Genomic DNA, 15,160 nt, shown 5'->3' with positions numbered 1-15,160 from the left:
AATGATCTGAGTTCCCCTGAGAGGCTAGATGAAGGGTCAACATGAGGGACCAGCCTTGGAGTGCAGTGGAAGCTGTCACTGGCATCCCTTTTGGAGGCCAGTTCAAGTCCTGGCTGCTGCACTTCCCACCCAGCTCCCTGCTTGTGGCCTGGGAAAGCAGTCGAGGACGGCCCACAGCCTTGCGGCCCTGCACCCGTGTGGGAGACCCGGCTCCGGCTCTGCCTTGGCCACTGTGCCCATTTAGGGGAGTGAACTGGCAGTTTCCAAATCCCTCCTGCTGATGCCCCCTCACACTTTCAAGTGAAGTCGTTAAAAAAATCGGCGCAAACCCTGGTCACCTTTCCTGGCTGAGTGCTCGCTGCAGGGCCCAGGGACAGCCACGGCACCACCACCAATGCTTTCCTCTTTATTTCTCTGCACGCGGGGTGGGGCTCAGGACATGAAGTCGCAGGCCGAGGGCCGTGGGCGCCTGGGGTCGCGGCTGTCGTTCTTGATGGTCAGCCGCGGGTTTCCCTCGCGAGTCTCCCGCAGCAGCTTCTGGACGTGTATGTCGGTCTCGTCCAGCTTCAGCCTGGGGACACGGGAAGGTTTGCTTTGAGGGGTTCCCTTCAGCTGTTGGCGGTGTCATGCTTAGTGTGCGGGGGCAGGGTCCGCTTGCTGGAGTGCGGTTTGTTCAGGGGAGACACCGTGGCAGGGAGCCACAGTCAGCTCTGTTCCGACTGGGGGCGTTGACGCGAGTATCCACTCTAATGTCTCCTGGCTCGCCGCTCGCTGCCCGGGAGCACCAGGCGTGGACCTGGGGCCTCCCGGCCCGTGGATGTGCCGTGGGACAGGATCCAGCAGTGGGATCTGGAGGGTGAGGTGCAGGGCTACCATCCCAGCGAGGCGGGAACCCCAAGCAGGGCTCAAGGGTGCTGGTGACCCCCATTAGCACTCTAGCCCCTCTCAGCTCCCACCCGCCTCAAGCTGCAAACCCAGACAGCTCAAGCAGGTGCCACTGAGGAGCATGACCGGGGGCCCCTGGCCACATCCGCCCCAGTGTTGGAGTTGGCTGGCAGGGGGCAGGAGGTGGCGCCTGTGGAAGGGGGCTCAGGGGAAGAGGGGGCAGCTGGCGGGAGCAGTACCCAACACCCCCTTCTCCAAGGACAGGCCCAGGGGATGGTCCTTCTAGAACCTACAGTCCAGGAAGCAGTTCCCGCTCCCCGGAACCCACTCACCCTAAGGCTCCGACCTGCTCAGCATTGGGTGGGACCAGGATGCAGCCCCTCCGTTCTCGGGGGCAGGGGGCCTCCCACCACCACGCAAACCTCAGTAGCGCCATCTGAAGCCACATGGCCAGCTGGGGAGAACTTCCAGGTCCCAGGCTCCTGGCAAGGGACTGGCGATCCTGTGGGTGACTTGTTATCATGGTAACAGAGCCCGCCCACGGCTTCTGGGGGCTGGCTAACCCACTCCACAACAGCGGGGCTTGTGGGCAGGGCGCGTGGACAGCGGTGACCGGGGGCTGAGTGTGGACACTGGGACCCTCGCTGTCCTGCCTCCCCACCCCAGCCGGAGGCGCGGGCCGTACCTGAGGCTCTGCAGGGGGCAGCTGGGCACCCGCACGGCATCACACAGGATCTTGAGGCCGCTGAACCCCAAGGCGTTCTGGCCCAGGTCCAGAGTGGTCAGGCTGCGGTTGATGACGAGGGCGGAGGCGAGGTCGGCGCAGCTGAACGGGGGGATGGCGCAGCCCCACAGCCTGCGGACAGAGCGAGACCCATGGGAGTCCACAGGCCACGGCTCCCGCCGATTCTGTGGGCAGGAGGCGAGCGAGGCCACGCGCCGCCACGCCCACCTCCTGGGTGGAATGAAGAGGGCTAGAGGCCGTGCAGCTGCCCTGGGTGACGCCCTTGGCGCAGGACAGAGGATCACAAGGGCGACCAGGCTGGAGGGCCGGAAGGGGTCGAGACATGCAGAGATTGCTTGGGGTAAAGAAGGTCCCAATGAGATTTGTTGTGAAGTGGGGGAACAGGTGGGTCCCACTCCGCCCAGCTCCTCCCCAGGGAGGGAGGATCTGTACGGGGAAAACAGGTCGGGGCTGCACCGAGTCTGGAGTCAAGTGAGGTCACACAGATGCCAGGGCTGCATCCCACCCCTGACTGACCACGTGGGCAGAACTGGCGGCCAACCTTTGCCAGACCTCATTCCTTTACCTGCCCTAGTGATGGCGAGCCGCCCAGCCAGTGGCGGGAGCCACCTGCTTCCTCTCCGGTACAGACCCCAGCCCAGCGAGGGCAGTACTCACCACAGGCACTTGAGGTTACACTGTGGCTGCTTGAGCGCCTGGCACAGCGCCCGCATGCCGGCAATGCCCAGCTGGTTCAGCCCGAGGTCCAGGTGTGTGAGGCTCGACTTGAGGTGCAGCAGTGCGGAGACTTGCACGCAGCCCTTGCTGGTCAGGCTGCAGCACCACAGCCTGCAGGGCGGCAGGGCAGTGGGTCAGGCCCCGCTGGGCAGGCCCGAGGCAAGGGGTGGTCAACCCTGGTCCAACGCATCAAAGACCCGATTCCCAGTACCCGTGGAGGGGACGCTTCGTGCCAAAGGGACTAGGGGCTGCGAGATGGGGCGATGATCCCAGACTACCCGGCTGGGCTGGGCAGAGGAAGATCCCTTCGGAGGCTTTTGGGAGCTGGATGAGCAGGTGCGAGTTCTGGCCACTCAGACACGCACAGGCGGGCTTCAGCCTATGGGCTGCCTCGCCATGTCAGTATGAGCCCTTACTGTGCACCAAAATCTCTTAAGGGGCCAACACTGGCGCGGCAGGTTAGTCTCTCGTTCTGTCCAAAAACCTGCCTTTCCAGTAAAAATCAGTCTTTAAAGAAATGCCTAACGATGTTCAAAAAGTTTGTTCCACTTTTACGTCAAAACGTCTCTTAAGGGGCCAGCAGTGTGGCACAGCCTCCACCTGCCGGTGCCAGCACCCCAAAGGGGCGCCGGTTTGTGTCTCCGCTGCTCCACTTCTGATCTGGGTCCCTGCGTGTGGCCTGGGAAAGCAGCAGAGGATGGCCCAAGTCCTTGGTCCCTTCACCTGTGTTGGAGACACAGAAGGAGCTCCTGGCTCCTGACTGGCGTAGCTCCAGCTGTTGCAGCCATTTGGGGAGTGAAGTAACAGATAGAAGATCTTTTCCTGTCTCTCCTTCCAACTCTGCCCATCAAGTAAAAATAAGTTAACTATATCCAAGTTGGGCCTGGCATGGTAACCTAGTGGCTAGTCCTTGCCTTGCATGGCGCTGGTTCGTGTCCTGGTGGCCCTGCCTGTGGCCTGGGAAAGCAGTGGAGGATGGCCTAGAGCCTTGGAGCCCTGCACCTGCATGGGAGACCTGGAAGAGGCTCCTGGCTTCAGATCGGCTCAGCTCTGGCCGTTGCTGCCACTTGGGGAGTGAATCAGCGGACAGAAGATCTCCCTCTGTCTCTGACTTTCCAATAAAAACATCTCAATACCTCAGTGCACTTCCCACACATCTGAGGCCCCTGTAGGAGGTGCTCAGCCTTGGACTCATGTTTTAGCCAGAGTCTGTGGCGGCGACTCCTGGCTCAGACCTGGACCTGGGGACGGGGTGGCAGGTGGGTGGTGGGACGCCGCCAGATTGGGGCTGGGGGCGGGGCTTCCTGCCTACCTCCCTCCAACCCGTGTGGAGCCATGAGTGGGCAGGCAGCGGTCAGACCCCAGGTGTGTCCAGGCACATGAGGTGCAAGTTTGAAGCGGATCTCGTCCGACTCGGAGGGGCGTCAGGCATGAGGACGCACCACCCATGGTCCCTGGACACAACCATTGGCGCTGCCCCTCCTTCTGAAACCCCGCCTTGCGCTCTAGGAACTGGGGCCTGTTGGGGTCTCCTGCTGCAGTCAGTGGGGTGTGGTGAGCTCGCCCAACTGTTCTGAGGCATGTCAGAGCTGCACCCCCTGGGCCCCAAGGCCTGTGCGCATGGCTGCTCCCAGCCCTGCCCCTAGGTGTCCAGGGGGGCTGCTAAGCTTAGCTCCCCTCATGGTCCCCCAACCCAGAGGGCTGAGTGTGTACGGTACAGATCCATGCACACAACACATACAATAACATTCATCTCCACACCCCCATACTCGCACACCTGCACACGCTCATGCACGAACACGCAGGACTTACACCAGCATTTGCAGGTTGCATTCGGGGTATGACAGCGCCTGACACAGGATTATCACCCCGCTGTCCCCAAGTTCGTTCTCGGCCAAACACAGGTGTGTGAGGCGCTGGTTGATGACCAGGGCGGAGCGCAGCTCCTTGCAGGGTGTATCCGTCAGGTGGCAGTTCTCCAGCCTGCGAGACAAGTTGCACCTGCTTGGCCCTGCCCGGCGCCAGAGCCGAGCCGCCAGGCCCGCCCAGAAGGACCGGCAGGGACAGGACTGCCAGAGGCAAGTCCCCTGCCCCGTCTCCAGCCGAGATCAAGTGCAGTCATGTGGGGGGTGGCTCCCTCATGCCCCCCGCCCCAGTGACAGCCCACTCACGCCAGCTTCCGCAGGGGGCACTGTGGGTGTCTCAAGGCCTTGCAGAACAGCTTGGCGTCCTCGTCCAGGAGCTTGTTGTTCATGAGGTTCAGGCATGTCAGGGACAGGTTGGTGGCCAGGGCCAGGGCCAGCTCACCCCACTGCTGAGCGGGGACTGAGCAGGACACCAACCTGGGACAGAGATGGGCACATGTCACCGTGGGAACCCCGCACACAGCAGCCAGGTGGCCTTTGCTGCCCACAATGGCTCATGACACTGCCCACGCCCAAGTAGCCAAGCAGGGGTAGTCATAGGCCAGGGGTGGGAGCTTGCCCCAGGACCCGCCGCATCAGCCCGGCTGGACGCTGCTGAGGTGGTGCACCCCAGCTCGAGGTGCAAGTCCGGGGCTCGGGGTTCACCTGGGGAGGTGCTCCCAGCACCTCAGGGCCATCGCACCAGGACTGGGCCCAGACTCAGAGCTGCCTTCTGTGGCTTCCCTGTGGCGGCGGCAGCCAGCCTGGGGGCTCCACATGGGGATTTTTTCCGAAGCCCAGTGGACCACACTGCCTACTGGGGTTCCCACAGCCTTGACCCGGCCCGAGGCACGTGCACTGGACAACCCCGTTGTGGCCCCGGGGCCTGGCCTGCACCAACTCCCTTCTCTAGTTTTGCACGGAGGAGACATGGAGGACTCTGCTCCGACACCTTCCTCCAAGCTCGGGTTCAAGGGGCATGTCCTCCCTCCCTCCCTCCTCCCATCACGTTTATAATTGTGGAATGTGCGAGACGCCCGCCCTCACTCCTGGTTGTGTGAATTCCCTGCACCCTGCACTTCCTTTTGGCCGTGGAATCATGGGCAAGCCCTGAGCAGCAGCTGGGTCCCTGCTGTGACCCACAAAGGCCAGCGAGGCCCTGGAGGTGCTGTCACCAGGGCAACCTCGTGGACAGAGCCCAGGACGGGTGGCCTGATGCCCAGGTGCTCGCCTGCTCCTGTGGTGTACCAGCTGCTGGCCCAGAGCACAGCACAGGCCCTGCGCTGCCACATCCCATAGGACGGCTCCAGGATTCACAGCGGCCTAGTGAGCCCCAGCGCAGCTCCTTGCCTGGACCACACTGCCCGGTCCCCGTGCAGGCCTGCATCTGCCGAGGTGGCTCCGGGGAGTGGGGACGTACCGCAGGTACTGCAGCCGGCAGCTGGGGTCCTTCAGCACCTTGCACAGTGCGGGGATCATGTCCGGCCCGTCGCCGCCCTGCAGGATCAGGTGCGTGAGGGTCTGGTGGCCGCTGACAGCGAGGCAGAGGGCCCCGTAGGCGTCCGCCGGGGAGGTGTTCCTGAGGCTGTGGGAGAGGTGGCGGCTCAGTGTCTGTCCCCTCATGGGGTGTCAGTGGGACGGGCGGCTGCGATGCAGCCGAGTCCATGGAACTGGGTCCTGCCGTGAGGAAACCACTTCCAGCCCCACTGATGTGTTGACCATGCCGTGTTTTGACATTTATGGGCACTGGGTAAGGTCGTGTCCACCAGGAAGCAAAGATCTATCGCCTCACTGTGCCCCTTCTGCCCTCCGGCGTGTGGCAAGGACACCCAGCAACCCCTTGTAGCAGGCTGCAGGCCCTGGGACCGCGGTCACCCTACTGCAACGGCATGCCCAGGCTTCCAGAAGCCACGCGTGGTAAGCAGCTGACCCCTGGCACGCCCTCCCAACTGGCAACTGCAGGCTCCCTGATCAGTTCACACCCCTGGCATCTCAGACCAAGACTGTCCTGCGGTGTGATCCAACTTCTGGCACGGAGCTCCCAGGCCCGTTTCCTGGGCCGAGTCCCGGGATCCTCTGGCCTTCTGCTTGCTGACCCTGGGATGGCCCAGCCCCAGAGCTGCCTCCCTCCGCACCTGCTCCAGAGTTCAAGTCCGTCTCGGGGCAGTGTGTGCACAGGGACTGAGACCTGGGCTGCCGCCAAACAGGCTAGTGGCCCAGACAGGCCAGGTGGAGCTTCAGGGCGTTTGCAGAAAACACACAATGCAAGTTCACCATCGGTGCTCAGGTGGAAATTCACACCAGGCTGTTGCAGACATGTTTCCACAAACATCCCGAAGTCCCCACCTGTACCCATCCTGGGTGATTTAATGTCAAGGTCTTGGCCCTTTCTGCCACTGTCCCTTGGTGGCTTCTGTCCGGGAGAGGCCAGGTCCCCTAGGGGCTCTGGCCATGGCCAAGCTGGTGGCATTGGCAGAGGACAGCAATGCCACCTGGTGTCCTACAGCTCAAAGCCTCCTGCCCCTCAGAGGCCACAGGCGCATAACCCGATGGCGGAGTCCCACGTTGCTGTAGGTTGGGGACCACCTCAAGTTCTTGGTTGCGATCTGACTAGGTTGGGTCTCATCCAGGTGTTAACCCTCAGCCCTGGGCCGTCCCCCCTCTTCCCCTACCCCCGAGCCACTCAACTTACACCAGCTTCTCCAGCTGGCACGAGGCAGCCGAGGCTTGCTCGCACAAGATCCTCACAGAGGCGGCGCTGAGGACGCTCTGGCTGATGTACAGGGAGCTCAGATCCCGATTCGAGCTCAACACGGAACAGAGCTCCGTCCAGTGAAGCAGCGCATCACCCTCACGCTGGGACCTATGGGGGACAGGGGACATTACTGGCCACGCGCTGCTGTCGGTGGCATTCCAGCCAGGGAGCCAAGGCCAGCTCCGGACCTGCCCCTTGCCAAGCAGCATCCCGACCAGCCAGCCCAATACATGTCCACCCCGCAGCCTGACACGGGCCAGTTGGCTAGTGAGCGCAGGTGGGGCACAACATCCACCCCAAGGGTGAGATGCCTGCCGGCCTGGCTTTCCGCTAACCCGCCCTGTCGCCTAAGGTCACGTCACTCCTTAGTCACAGCACTGTTCAGAGCCGCCCAGGGGAGCCTCACGCCCCTGCAGGACCTCCTGCTGCCTGGCTTTGCAGCCTTGCCATGGTGTTCCATGTGTGCACAGGATCTGCGTCACTGCGGGGAGCTCTTCCGAGTGCCAAGCAGCCACCGTGCACATGCCTGGCAGAACAGCCTGGCGGTCAGCGGTTCCCTCACTGGGGCCAGCATGGTGGCGTGTAGGCTATTTATCTGTTGCACCAGCATCCCATGTGGGCACTGGTTCAAGTCCTGGCTGCTCTCCTACTTACAGCCTGGGAAAGCAGTGAATGATGGGACCCTGCACCCAACTGGAGCCATGGAGGAAGCTCCCAGCTTCAGGAGGACCCAGCTCTGGGGAGAGAGCCAGTGAATGGAAGCTCTCCTCTTTAGCTCTGCCTTTCAAATAAAAAAAAAAAAATTCTTTTCTTCCAAGATCATCTGCTTCCTAAGCAAAGCCCCAGGTGCCTGGATGCCCAGGGTGGCTCTGTGCAGTCGGAGGGGCGTACAATGGTTTCAGCACAGCACCCAGGGCTCACAGGGGAAAGATGCAGACAGCGTCTCCCATGGCAACGATGACGGCAGGTTCACCTTCCCGTGACCATGCCGAGCCTCCTGGGACACCCGGAGCTGACTCCACAGGCCCCGAGGCTCAGGCATTCCACAAGGAACATTTCAGAGAAAAAGAAGGGACTGACACAGGGTGACACAGCAAGAGCCAGGGAACCGCCCCCAAACAGGGCCAGAGACCCAGGGGAAGGGAGAGCCAGGGAACCACCCCCAAACAGGGCCAGGGAGACCCAGGGCCAGGGAGACCCAGGGCCAGTCAGGAGAGCCCCAACACAGAGCCGGCGAGGGGACCCCACAGAAGGGAACGTCTTCTATCTACGGGCTCACTCGCCAGATGCCCACAGCAAGCAGGGCTGGATGGTGCTGTGGCCTGGCTGCCGGCCTCTCCGTGGGGAGCGGGCCAGCTACCTGCCGCCTCCCAGAGGGTACAGCGCCCACCGCTCCAATGAGGCTGAGGAGAGGGTGCCGAGGGGGAGGGGGCAGGGCGACCACCTCTGCCACAAGCTCTTACCTGGTCTCATCTTTGGATTCCTTCGTGGCTGCCTCCTCCAGGAAGACCCCCTTGTCCACCTGCAGGGAGAGCACCTGCAGGCCGCGGCAGTGTTGGAGGCAGAAGGCAAACTGCGCCAGGTCGGAGTGGTCCTTCAGGTGCAGGTTGAGCTCCTGGAAGGCAGCCACAGCCTCTGTCACCAACGTCGTGTCCTGGGACTCGTGCAGACAGCACAGGACCTCGGAGGGTTCCAGGGTGGCCAGCACGGAGCGGCCCGTGGCAGCGTCCTTGCCCTTGGAGTCGGGGCGGCCAGGCAGCAGCTTCTGGCGGATCCCGGTGGACAGGTGGCAGCTGAACGCCGCCTCCAGCTCCTGGGCGCTCTTGGGGTTCAAGAGGCCGAACAGGAAGCGGCCGGTCTGGGCGAGGCCGGGGTTCTCAGCTCGCAGCTTGTCAATGAAAAGGTCGGGCGCCCCCCGGATGTCCCGGCGGCCCTCCTCGGCCTCCAGCAGGCACGAGAGCGCGCCCAGGCACTGCTGCATGCTCAGGTGCACGAAGGAGAAGCTGTGCGCCTGGCCGGGGTTCTCGCGGAGCACCCCCGCATCCAGGAAGGGGTGCAGGTCAGGCTCCTTCAGGCCCAGGGTGTCGAGATCCGACGCGGGGAACCCTGGCACCTGCTCCCACACGCCGCGGGCGGCCAGCAGGGCGAGCGCCCGGAGCGGGGCGCACAGGGCCGGGTCCCGAGGGAGGCGGCTGCAGAGGAAGCGCACGAAGAGCGCAGTGGTGGTGACGCAGGCGGTGGCGGGGTCCTCTCCGCGCTGCAGCTCGCCGTGCAGGCAGGTGCAGACCAGCCAGCACACGGCGGGCGCTGCGGCCAGGCGGGTCAGGGTCGCGTTGGCCTGCATGGCGCGCAGGGCCCGCAGCGCCCACGCCTCATCTTGGAAGTGCTTCAGGAAGTAGTCCCGGAGCTCCGCCTCCGAGAAGCCCTCCACGTGGACCAGCAGTGGCTGCTCCACCAGGATGCGCAGCTCGCGCAAGGCGCGTGGCCGCGTGGTGACCAGGAGTGTGGCTCTGGGCAGCAGCTTCCGCTTGAGCAGGCTGCCCAGCAGCACGGCCGGCATCTTGGGCCGCCGCCAGTCGCCGCACAGGTCGCTGACCAGGGTGCCAGGGGGCACGCACAGCTGGTCCAGGCCGTCCAGCAGCAGCAGCACGTGGCGCGCCTCGGCCACACCGCGCAGCAGCTGCTCCTGCAGCTGGGCCGGGCAGTCCCTGGTGAGCAGCTCCGAGAAGCTGCACGAGGCGCGCAGGCGGCTGAGCTCGGGGCAGCTGAGGTAGAAGGCGAACTGGAAGGGCAGGCCCAGGCCGCGGTCCAGCCAGTCCCGCAGCAGCTTGAGCGCCAGCGCACTCTTGCCCACTCCCGCCGGGCCCTGCAGCACCACAGTCTGTGGGAACGGAGCCTCGAACGCCCTGGGGTGACAGAAGGGGATGAGCCGCTCGTATTTGCGGCTGAAGGCATTGATGCTCTCGCGGTTGCCTAGCCCGGGGCTGCTTTGCCAGAGCTGGGAGAATTTCTTCTTCATCAGGTGTTTGTACTGCGCCTCTGTGGCTGCGGGCGGGGAGCAGAGCGGAGAGGGGGGGAGCTGGTTTACTCAGAAAAGGGAAGGGAAACCTAGGCCTGCCATGTCCAGACCCGATGCAGCCCCCGCTTGCTCTTCCAGCCTTCAGCATCCCCCACCCCATCTGTCAACACATCTGCCCTGCGCTCCACTGACCGCACAGCCGGCTGGGCCCTGCAAGCAGCGGCAGCGGACCGGTCCCGCAGCACAGCCGCAGCTCACACCACTCACACGGGAGACCGAGTTGAACTCCAGGTTTCCCCGACTTGCGCCTGGCCCAGCCCGGGCGGTCACCTGAGGAACCGGAGGCTGGGAGATCTCTGGTTTGTCAAGTCGGAATCCAAGTTCAGAGTGTGGTGCGGCCTCCAACTCCAGACCCTCTCCCAGCCTGGACTGTTCAGGCCAGGCTGTGGGCCAGTGGAGAGGACGCTCAGGCCAGGCTCTGCCTTGGACCAGGGCCCTGCCTCCAGATCCGCGCATCTACCACAGGCAGCCTTACTGCCCCCATGGCGTGACTGGGCACAGTCCTAGCTCTTGCCGCCCCCGTAAAACAAGCCTGACAGAGCAAAAACAGATCTTCCTCACAACAGCCCTTATCACCATTTGCATATGGTGTGCGACTCCTCAGGATTCACCCAGGAGACCCGAGGACAGGCCCGCACAAACATCAAGGCACGCCCCTCAGCCAGCAGCGTTCAAGACGGAGGGGCCAGCCGAGCCCTCTGCCCTGCCCTGCTGAAGGCAGAGCCCAGCAGGAGGGGACAAGGGGACATCCGTGGGACCAACTGCCATCGCCTGGCCCTTGTCAGGCTACGGCTGGCTGGCAAGGCCGCCTGGGCAGGGCCGGAGATCCCTTGGCAGGAGTGGCCCATCTGTGGGCGCCCCTCCTGGGGACCCTTGAGCTGCTCGCTCTACAGGACCCCTCCACAGAGCCAGAAGTTACTTCTCCCGAGTTCTCGGTCGCAGAACACACGAGACAGTGAGGCGGCAGGACAGCTAAGACACGGAGCTGGGGGAGCGCATGCAGCCGAGCTGGCTCGGCCAAGGGGAGGAAGACGCAGCAACGAGAAGGAACCGATAGGAGACACGTATGACAGCGACACCAGCCAAAGAAGCTAGACGCGAGACCGCCCGCCTGGCAGAGGCAGAGCCAGAGGGTGGGCGATCCCAAGAGGTGGCTGCAGGGGGTCCCTGGTGGGGGCAGGGCTTCCTGGGAGGACCCCCTGACCCATGTGCTGTGTTCCAATAAAGCCATTTCAAAATGCTAACACCGGGCAGCCAGGGGCAAAGGCTGGCCTCAAGCTGACTGAAGCTGGCATGGGCAGCCATCTGCCCTCCCGTCACCTGCGGTTCTGTGTCACCGGAGCCCTGGGGCAGCTAAGCGCCATGTGGCCAGGAGCCCCCTGCTCTCCAAGGTCACCCCGCGGCCGGTGACCTGTCTCTTCCGGGAGTCGGGGGCGGCTCTCCAGGAGACAGAGGAAGACACAACTGCGGGGACAGAGTTGGAGAGGGCAGGGGCGTCCTTCAGCCCCAGCACCGGGAGCCCTGACCCACCTGGCTCTTGCAGGTAGCCCTTGTATTCATCCCCAGGTGGCAGTATGGGGAAGCGCCATGTGATTGCTGGAGAAAGAAGGACACTATAGGTTGGCACCGGAGCCCCTGTTTACCAAGGACCCCGGGTCGCCAAGGTCCATTTCACCCTGGAGGACATCAAGAGGTGGTTAGCGGGTGTCAGGCTGTGGTCTCAGGGTCACAACCCCGTTAGACAGGAGTTCCTGTATCCTTAGGAACGCGGCCACCTGTGCAGAGGCACGTTTGAGAAGGTGCAGCCAGCAGGTCCTCCCGCCCGACAAGGCATGAAGCTAGCCACAGTGTGATGGGGCAGCGTAACCAGGTGATGGGCACCCAGCTCCAACATGACTCAGAACCACGGGCATCCACGCCATCCGTCAGTGCCCAACTGGCCATGAAGACTCCCACTGATACCCACTCCCGGGCACCAGGAAGCCTTTGGGGACTGACTCCTGGCTTCTAGAACAGGGAGCCTCAGCACAGTGTGGCGTGTTCATGGTCGGTGAAGGTGTGAGTTCACACAGGAGGCCCCGGGGAGTGGGCAGGTGGACTTCGCGGGAGGGCCCTCTGCAGAGCCATCAGGAGCTAGGCAGCCAGCAAGCCCTGCGGGCTCAGCGAGCTGCCTGCCAGATGGAGGACGAGTGTGCAGGAAAAACGAGCCATGACAGGACAGCCACGAGCCGTGGCATGAGGGCCGAGAGCGGGGTGCCGGGCAGTTGCCTGGGGCAGCAAGGCAGACCCAGCCAGCAATGTGACCGGCTAGGCTCAGCATAGCAGCCGCCAGGACTGGGGGTGGCCAAGACAAACACCCCCCACCCACCACCACTGAGGGTACGCTTCTAGCTCCAAGGTGATGGTCCCTGGGAACACGAGGTGTGAGCAGATGGCATGGGCTGTGTTTGTGCCCATCCCTGCCCAGTGGACGGCTCGGCCAGGTCCCGCTGTGGGACACATGCAGTTCCTGTCCAGCAGAGGGGACCAATAGGTGCTGCTTCACCCAGTCCATGCCCCACTTGATGACAGATGTTGTCCCTTCAGCATTGCCAAAGACTGGAGCCAAGACGGCCAGCACAGTGGCTCAGCTGGCGAATCTACCCGAGGCATCAGCATCCCACATGGGCACCAGTTCGTATCCCGACTGCCCCACTTCCCATCCAGCTCCCTGCCTGTGGCCTGGGAAAGCAGTGGAGGACGGCCCAGAGCCTCAGGACCCTGCACTCATGTGGGAGACCAGGAAGAAGCTCCTGGCTCCTGATCAACCCAGCTCTAGCTATTGCGGCACTTGGGGGGTGAACCAGTGGACAGACAGCTCCGACTCTCCTCTATAAATCTACCTTCTGATAAAAATAAATCTTAAAGACCTGTCTTATGCATGGAATTTGCTTTTTTGGTGCCCAAACACTCATTTTCAAGTTTTGACTTCCATGAAAACTCCTGGTGCTCTTTGACAAGCTTGAGGGAGAAAACACAGCGGCTCTGTTAGCCGCTGGGCTGGCCCCCAGGCGGGGCTGGAACTGGGCTCCGAGGTGTCTGAGCAGGCTCTGCTGCAGGTGCCCCCCAAGCCTTCAGCTCATCCTCACTCAGGGAAGGCTCCCCGCTTCCCAGCCTGCTGGTCTCCAGTGTTCCACACAGCATCTCACGGAAAGAGAGGTTCCCGGTTCAACAAAGCCCATGGCCCTGGTAACTCACTTATTTTCCGGGGCTTCTTCCAGGGTTCTTCCTCAGTCGATGATGCTGGAAGAGAGGGGAAGTGGCATGAGGTGGAGCCGAGGAGGGCCACCCTGCTCTGCGGCTGGCAGACCTGGCAGCTCCCGAGCCAGGGAGGCCGCCCTCCAGCCATGCCCCTCAGTGCCAGCCTGAGGCCGAGTGGGCCCCGGCAGCCGGAGACTGAAAGCTTCTAAGAGAGCACCCCACTTCCTCTGTGGGGCGTCCTGCTGCTCCCCGTGCGCCGAGGCAGACACCCAGGGTAGTGCTCCTGTAAATGGGGGTACAGTGGTCTCCCCTACACTCGTGCTTCCTGCAAAGGGAAGCGTGGCACAGCAGGACAAGCTGCTCAGCCTCCCTCATACGTCATCTCTGTATACCTTACTGTAGGAATGGAAGCCTACGGGGCAGGTTACGGGGCTCGCAGGCCTCAGGGACACGAGCCCGGGGCTGGAGCGGGCAGTCGCAAAGGACCGATCACGTTTTTTCAAGAACTGTTTGAAGCACGCATGCTGGATACCCCAAAAGCACCCAGTGTGGAGGGAGGGTGACGGATTCGCACGCTAGATGTGAAGTGACCTGTGACGTCCACCTGCCACCCCCTGGCCCCTGACAGTACACCCAGCTGAGACCCAATAGTGGACCATGCACCCTCGGGGCCTGGCTACTGGGATGCCCCGCCCCCACCCCGCCAGCCCCCTCTGCCGTCATGAACTTGGTTCCTGCTGACACTGAACCCAACTGGTGCTGACGAGGGCAGCCCCTGGCACACGGAAGGCCTGGTGTGGGTGCCCCACTCCTGGCTCCGGTACCCGGCCAGACTTGGCTGCTGTGGGAGTTTGGAAAGCAGCCCGGTGGCTGGGAGCCTCTCTGTGCTCTGCCCCTCAAGTAAGACGGACGTACATGTCACACAGGAAGCAGGGCAGTTTTAAATGAAGTTGAAAGACAAGACAGAAAACCTCCTCTTGGGGTGGGTGCAAGTGGCACAGCAAGCTCCCACATGGTCCACGTCCCGGCTGCTCCAGCTCCCTGCTAATGTATCCGGAGAAGCACTGGACCCAAGTGGGCCCGGCACCCCCGTGGGAGGCCCAGGAGCTCCGGGCTTTGCAGCAACCCAGCTCCTGTGGCCATTTTGGGGGAATAAATTCGCAGATGGAAGATCTGTCTCTAACTCTGCCTTTCCAATTAATATAAACCTTTAAACAAAGCCCCACAGGTCCTGGCCCCGCCGCTCACCGCCAAGCCTGTCCTTGGCCTGCTCCGACAGGTCCACGCGGTTCATCTGCTTGAACACCTGCATGGTGACCATCTCCATCTGGTGCCGCTGGCCAAGCCTGTCCATGAGCTCGGCCAGCCGCTGCCTGTTGGCGTTGGCCATCTCCTCCTGGGAGATACGCCACAGCTCCTGCTGCTTGCCCAGGTTGCTCAGGATGGTCTTGAACGTGGCCAGCTCTTGCTCATCCAGCTGCTCCAGCAGCACCGGCAGGTCGGAGCTCAGCGACCGCGAAGATGCCATCGTGTCCTGCGCCGCATGAGCCTTGCGTGCCAGCAGAAGGGCGAGGGGGAGAGACGAGGCGGCAGGTGAGCCCCGCAGCTTGACCCTGGGCCGCTGCGCACCAAGTCCCGGGGCCAGCAGGCAGCCCAGAGGCCCAGCTGTCCATGCAGGAGTCCCCGGGTTGGCACCCCACCCTGGGCCCTGGACCCCCGCCTGCTCATGCCAGGAGAGCGAGCCAGTGCTAAGCAGATCTCCCTCCCACCCCACTGAACCTTTTTTTAAGGACACATGCTCTAGCAAGGGTGAAATTCATGTAGGACTCAGATTT

At 63.0% G+C, this 15,160-nt stretch overlaps 1 protein-coding gene across 1 annotated transcript; it reads right to left on the bottom strand.

Moving 5' to 3' along the window:
* Positions 1 to 432: 432 nt before the first annotated feature.
* On the bottom strand, positions 433 to 14,853 carry NLRP2 (NLR family pyrin domain containing 2). The gene is made up of 10 exons (XM_058673962.1): positions 14,574 to 14,853; positions 11,616 to 11,681; positions 8,470 to 10,051; positions 6,944 to 7,114; positions 5,672 to 5,836; positions 4,519 to 4,689; positions 4,160 to 4,330; positions 2,288 to 2,458; positions 1,571 to 1,741; positions 433 to 571 (listed from the first exon to the last, which is right to left on the bottom strand). The coding sequence occupies exons 1-10, from the start codon at positions 14,851 to 14,853 to the stop codon at positions 433 to 435; spliced, it is 3,087 nt and encodes a 1,028-aa protein (XP_058529945.1).
* Positions 14,854 to 15,160: the final 307 nt, after the last annotated feature.

The sequence above is a fragment of the Ochotona princeps genome, chromosome 16, assembly GCF_030435755.1.
Source record: "Ochotona princeps isolate mOchPri1 chromosome 16, mOchPri1.hap1, whole genome shotgun sequence".
Taxonomy (NCBI): Eukaryota; Metazoa; Chordata; class Mammalia; order Lagomorpha; family Ochotonidae; genus Ochotona; species Ochotona princeps.
The sequence above is the reverse complement of the archived record's forward strand: the minus strand, read 5'-3'. Positions and strand labels throughout refer to the sequence as shown.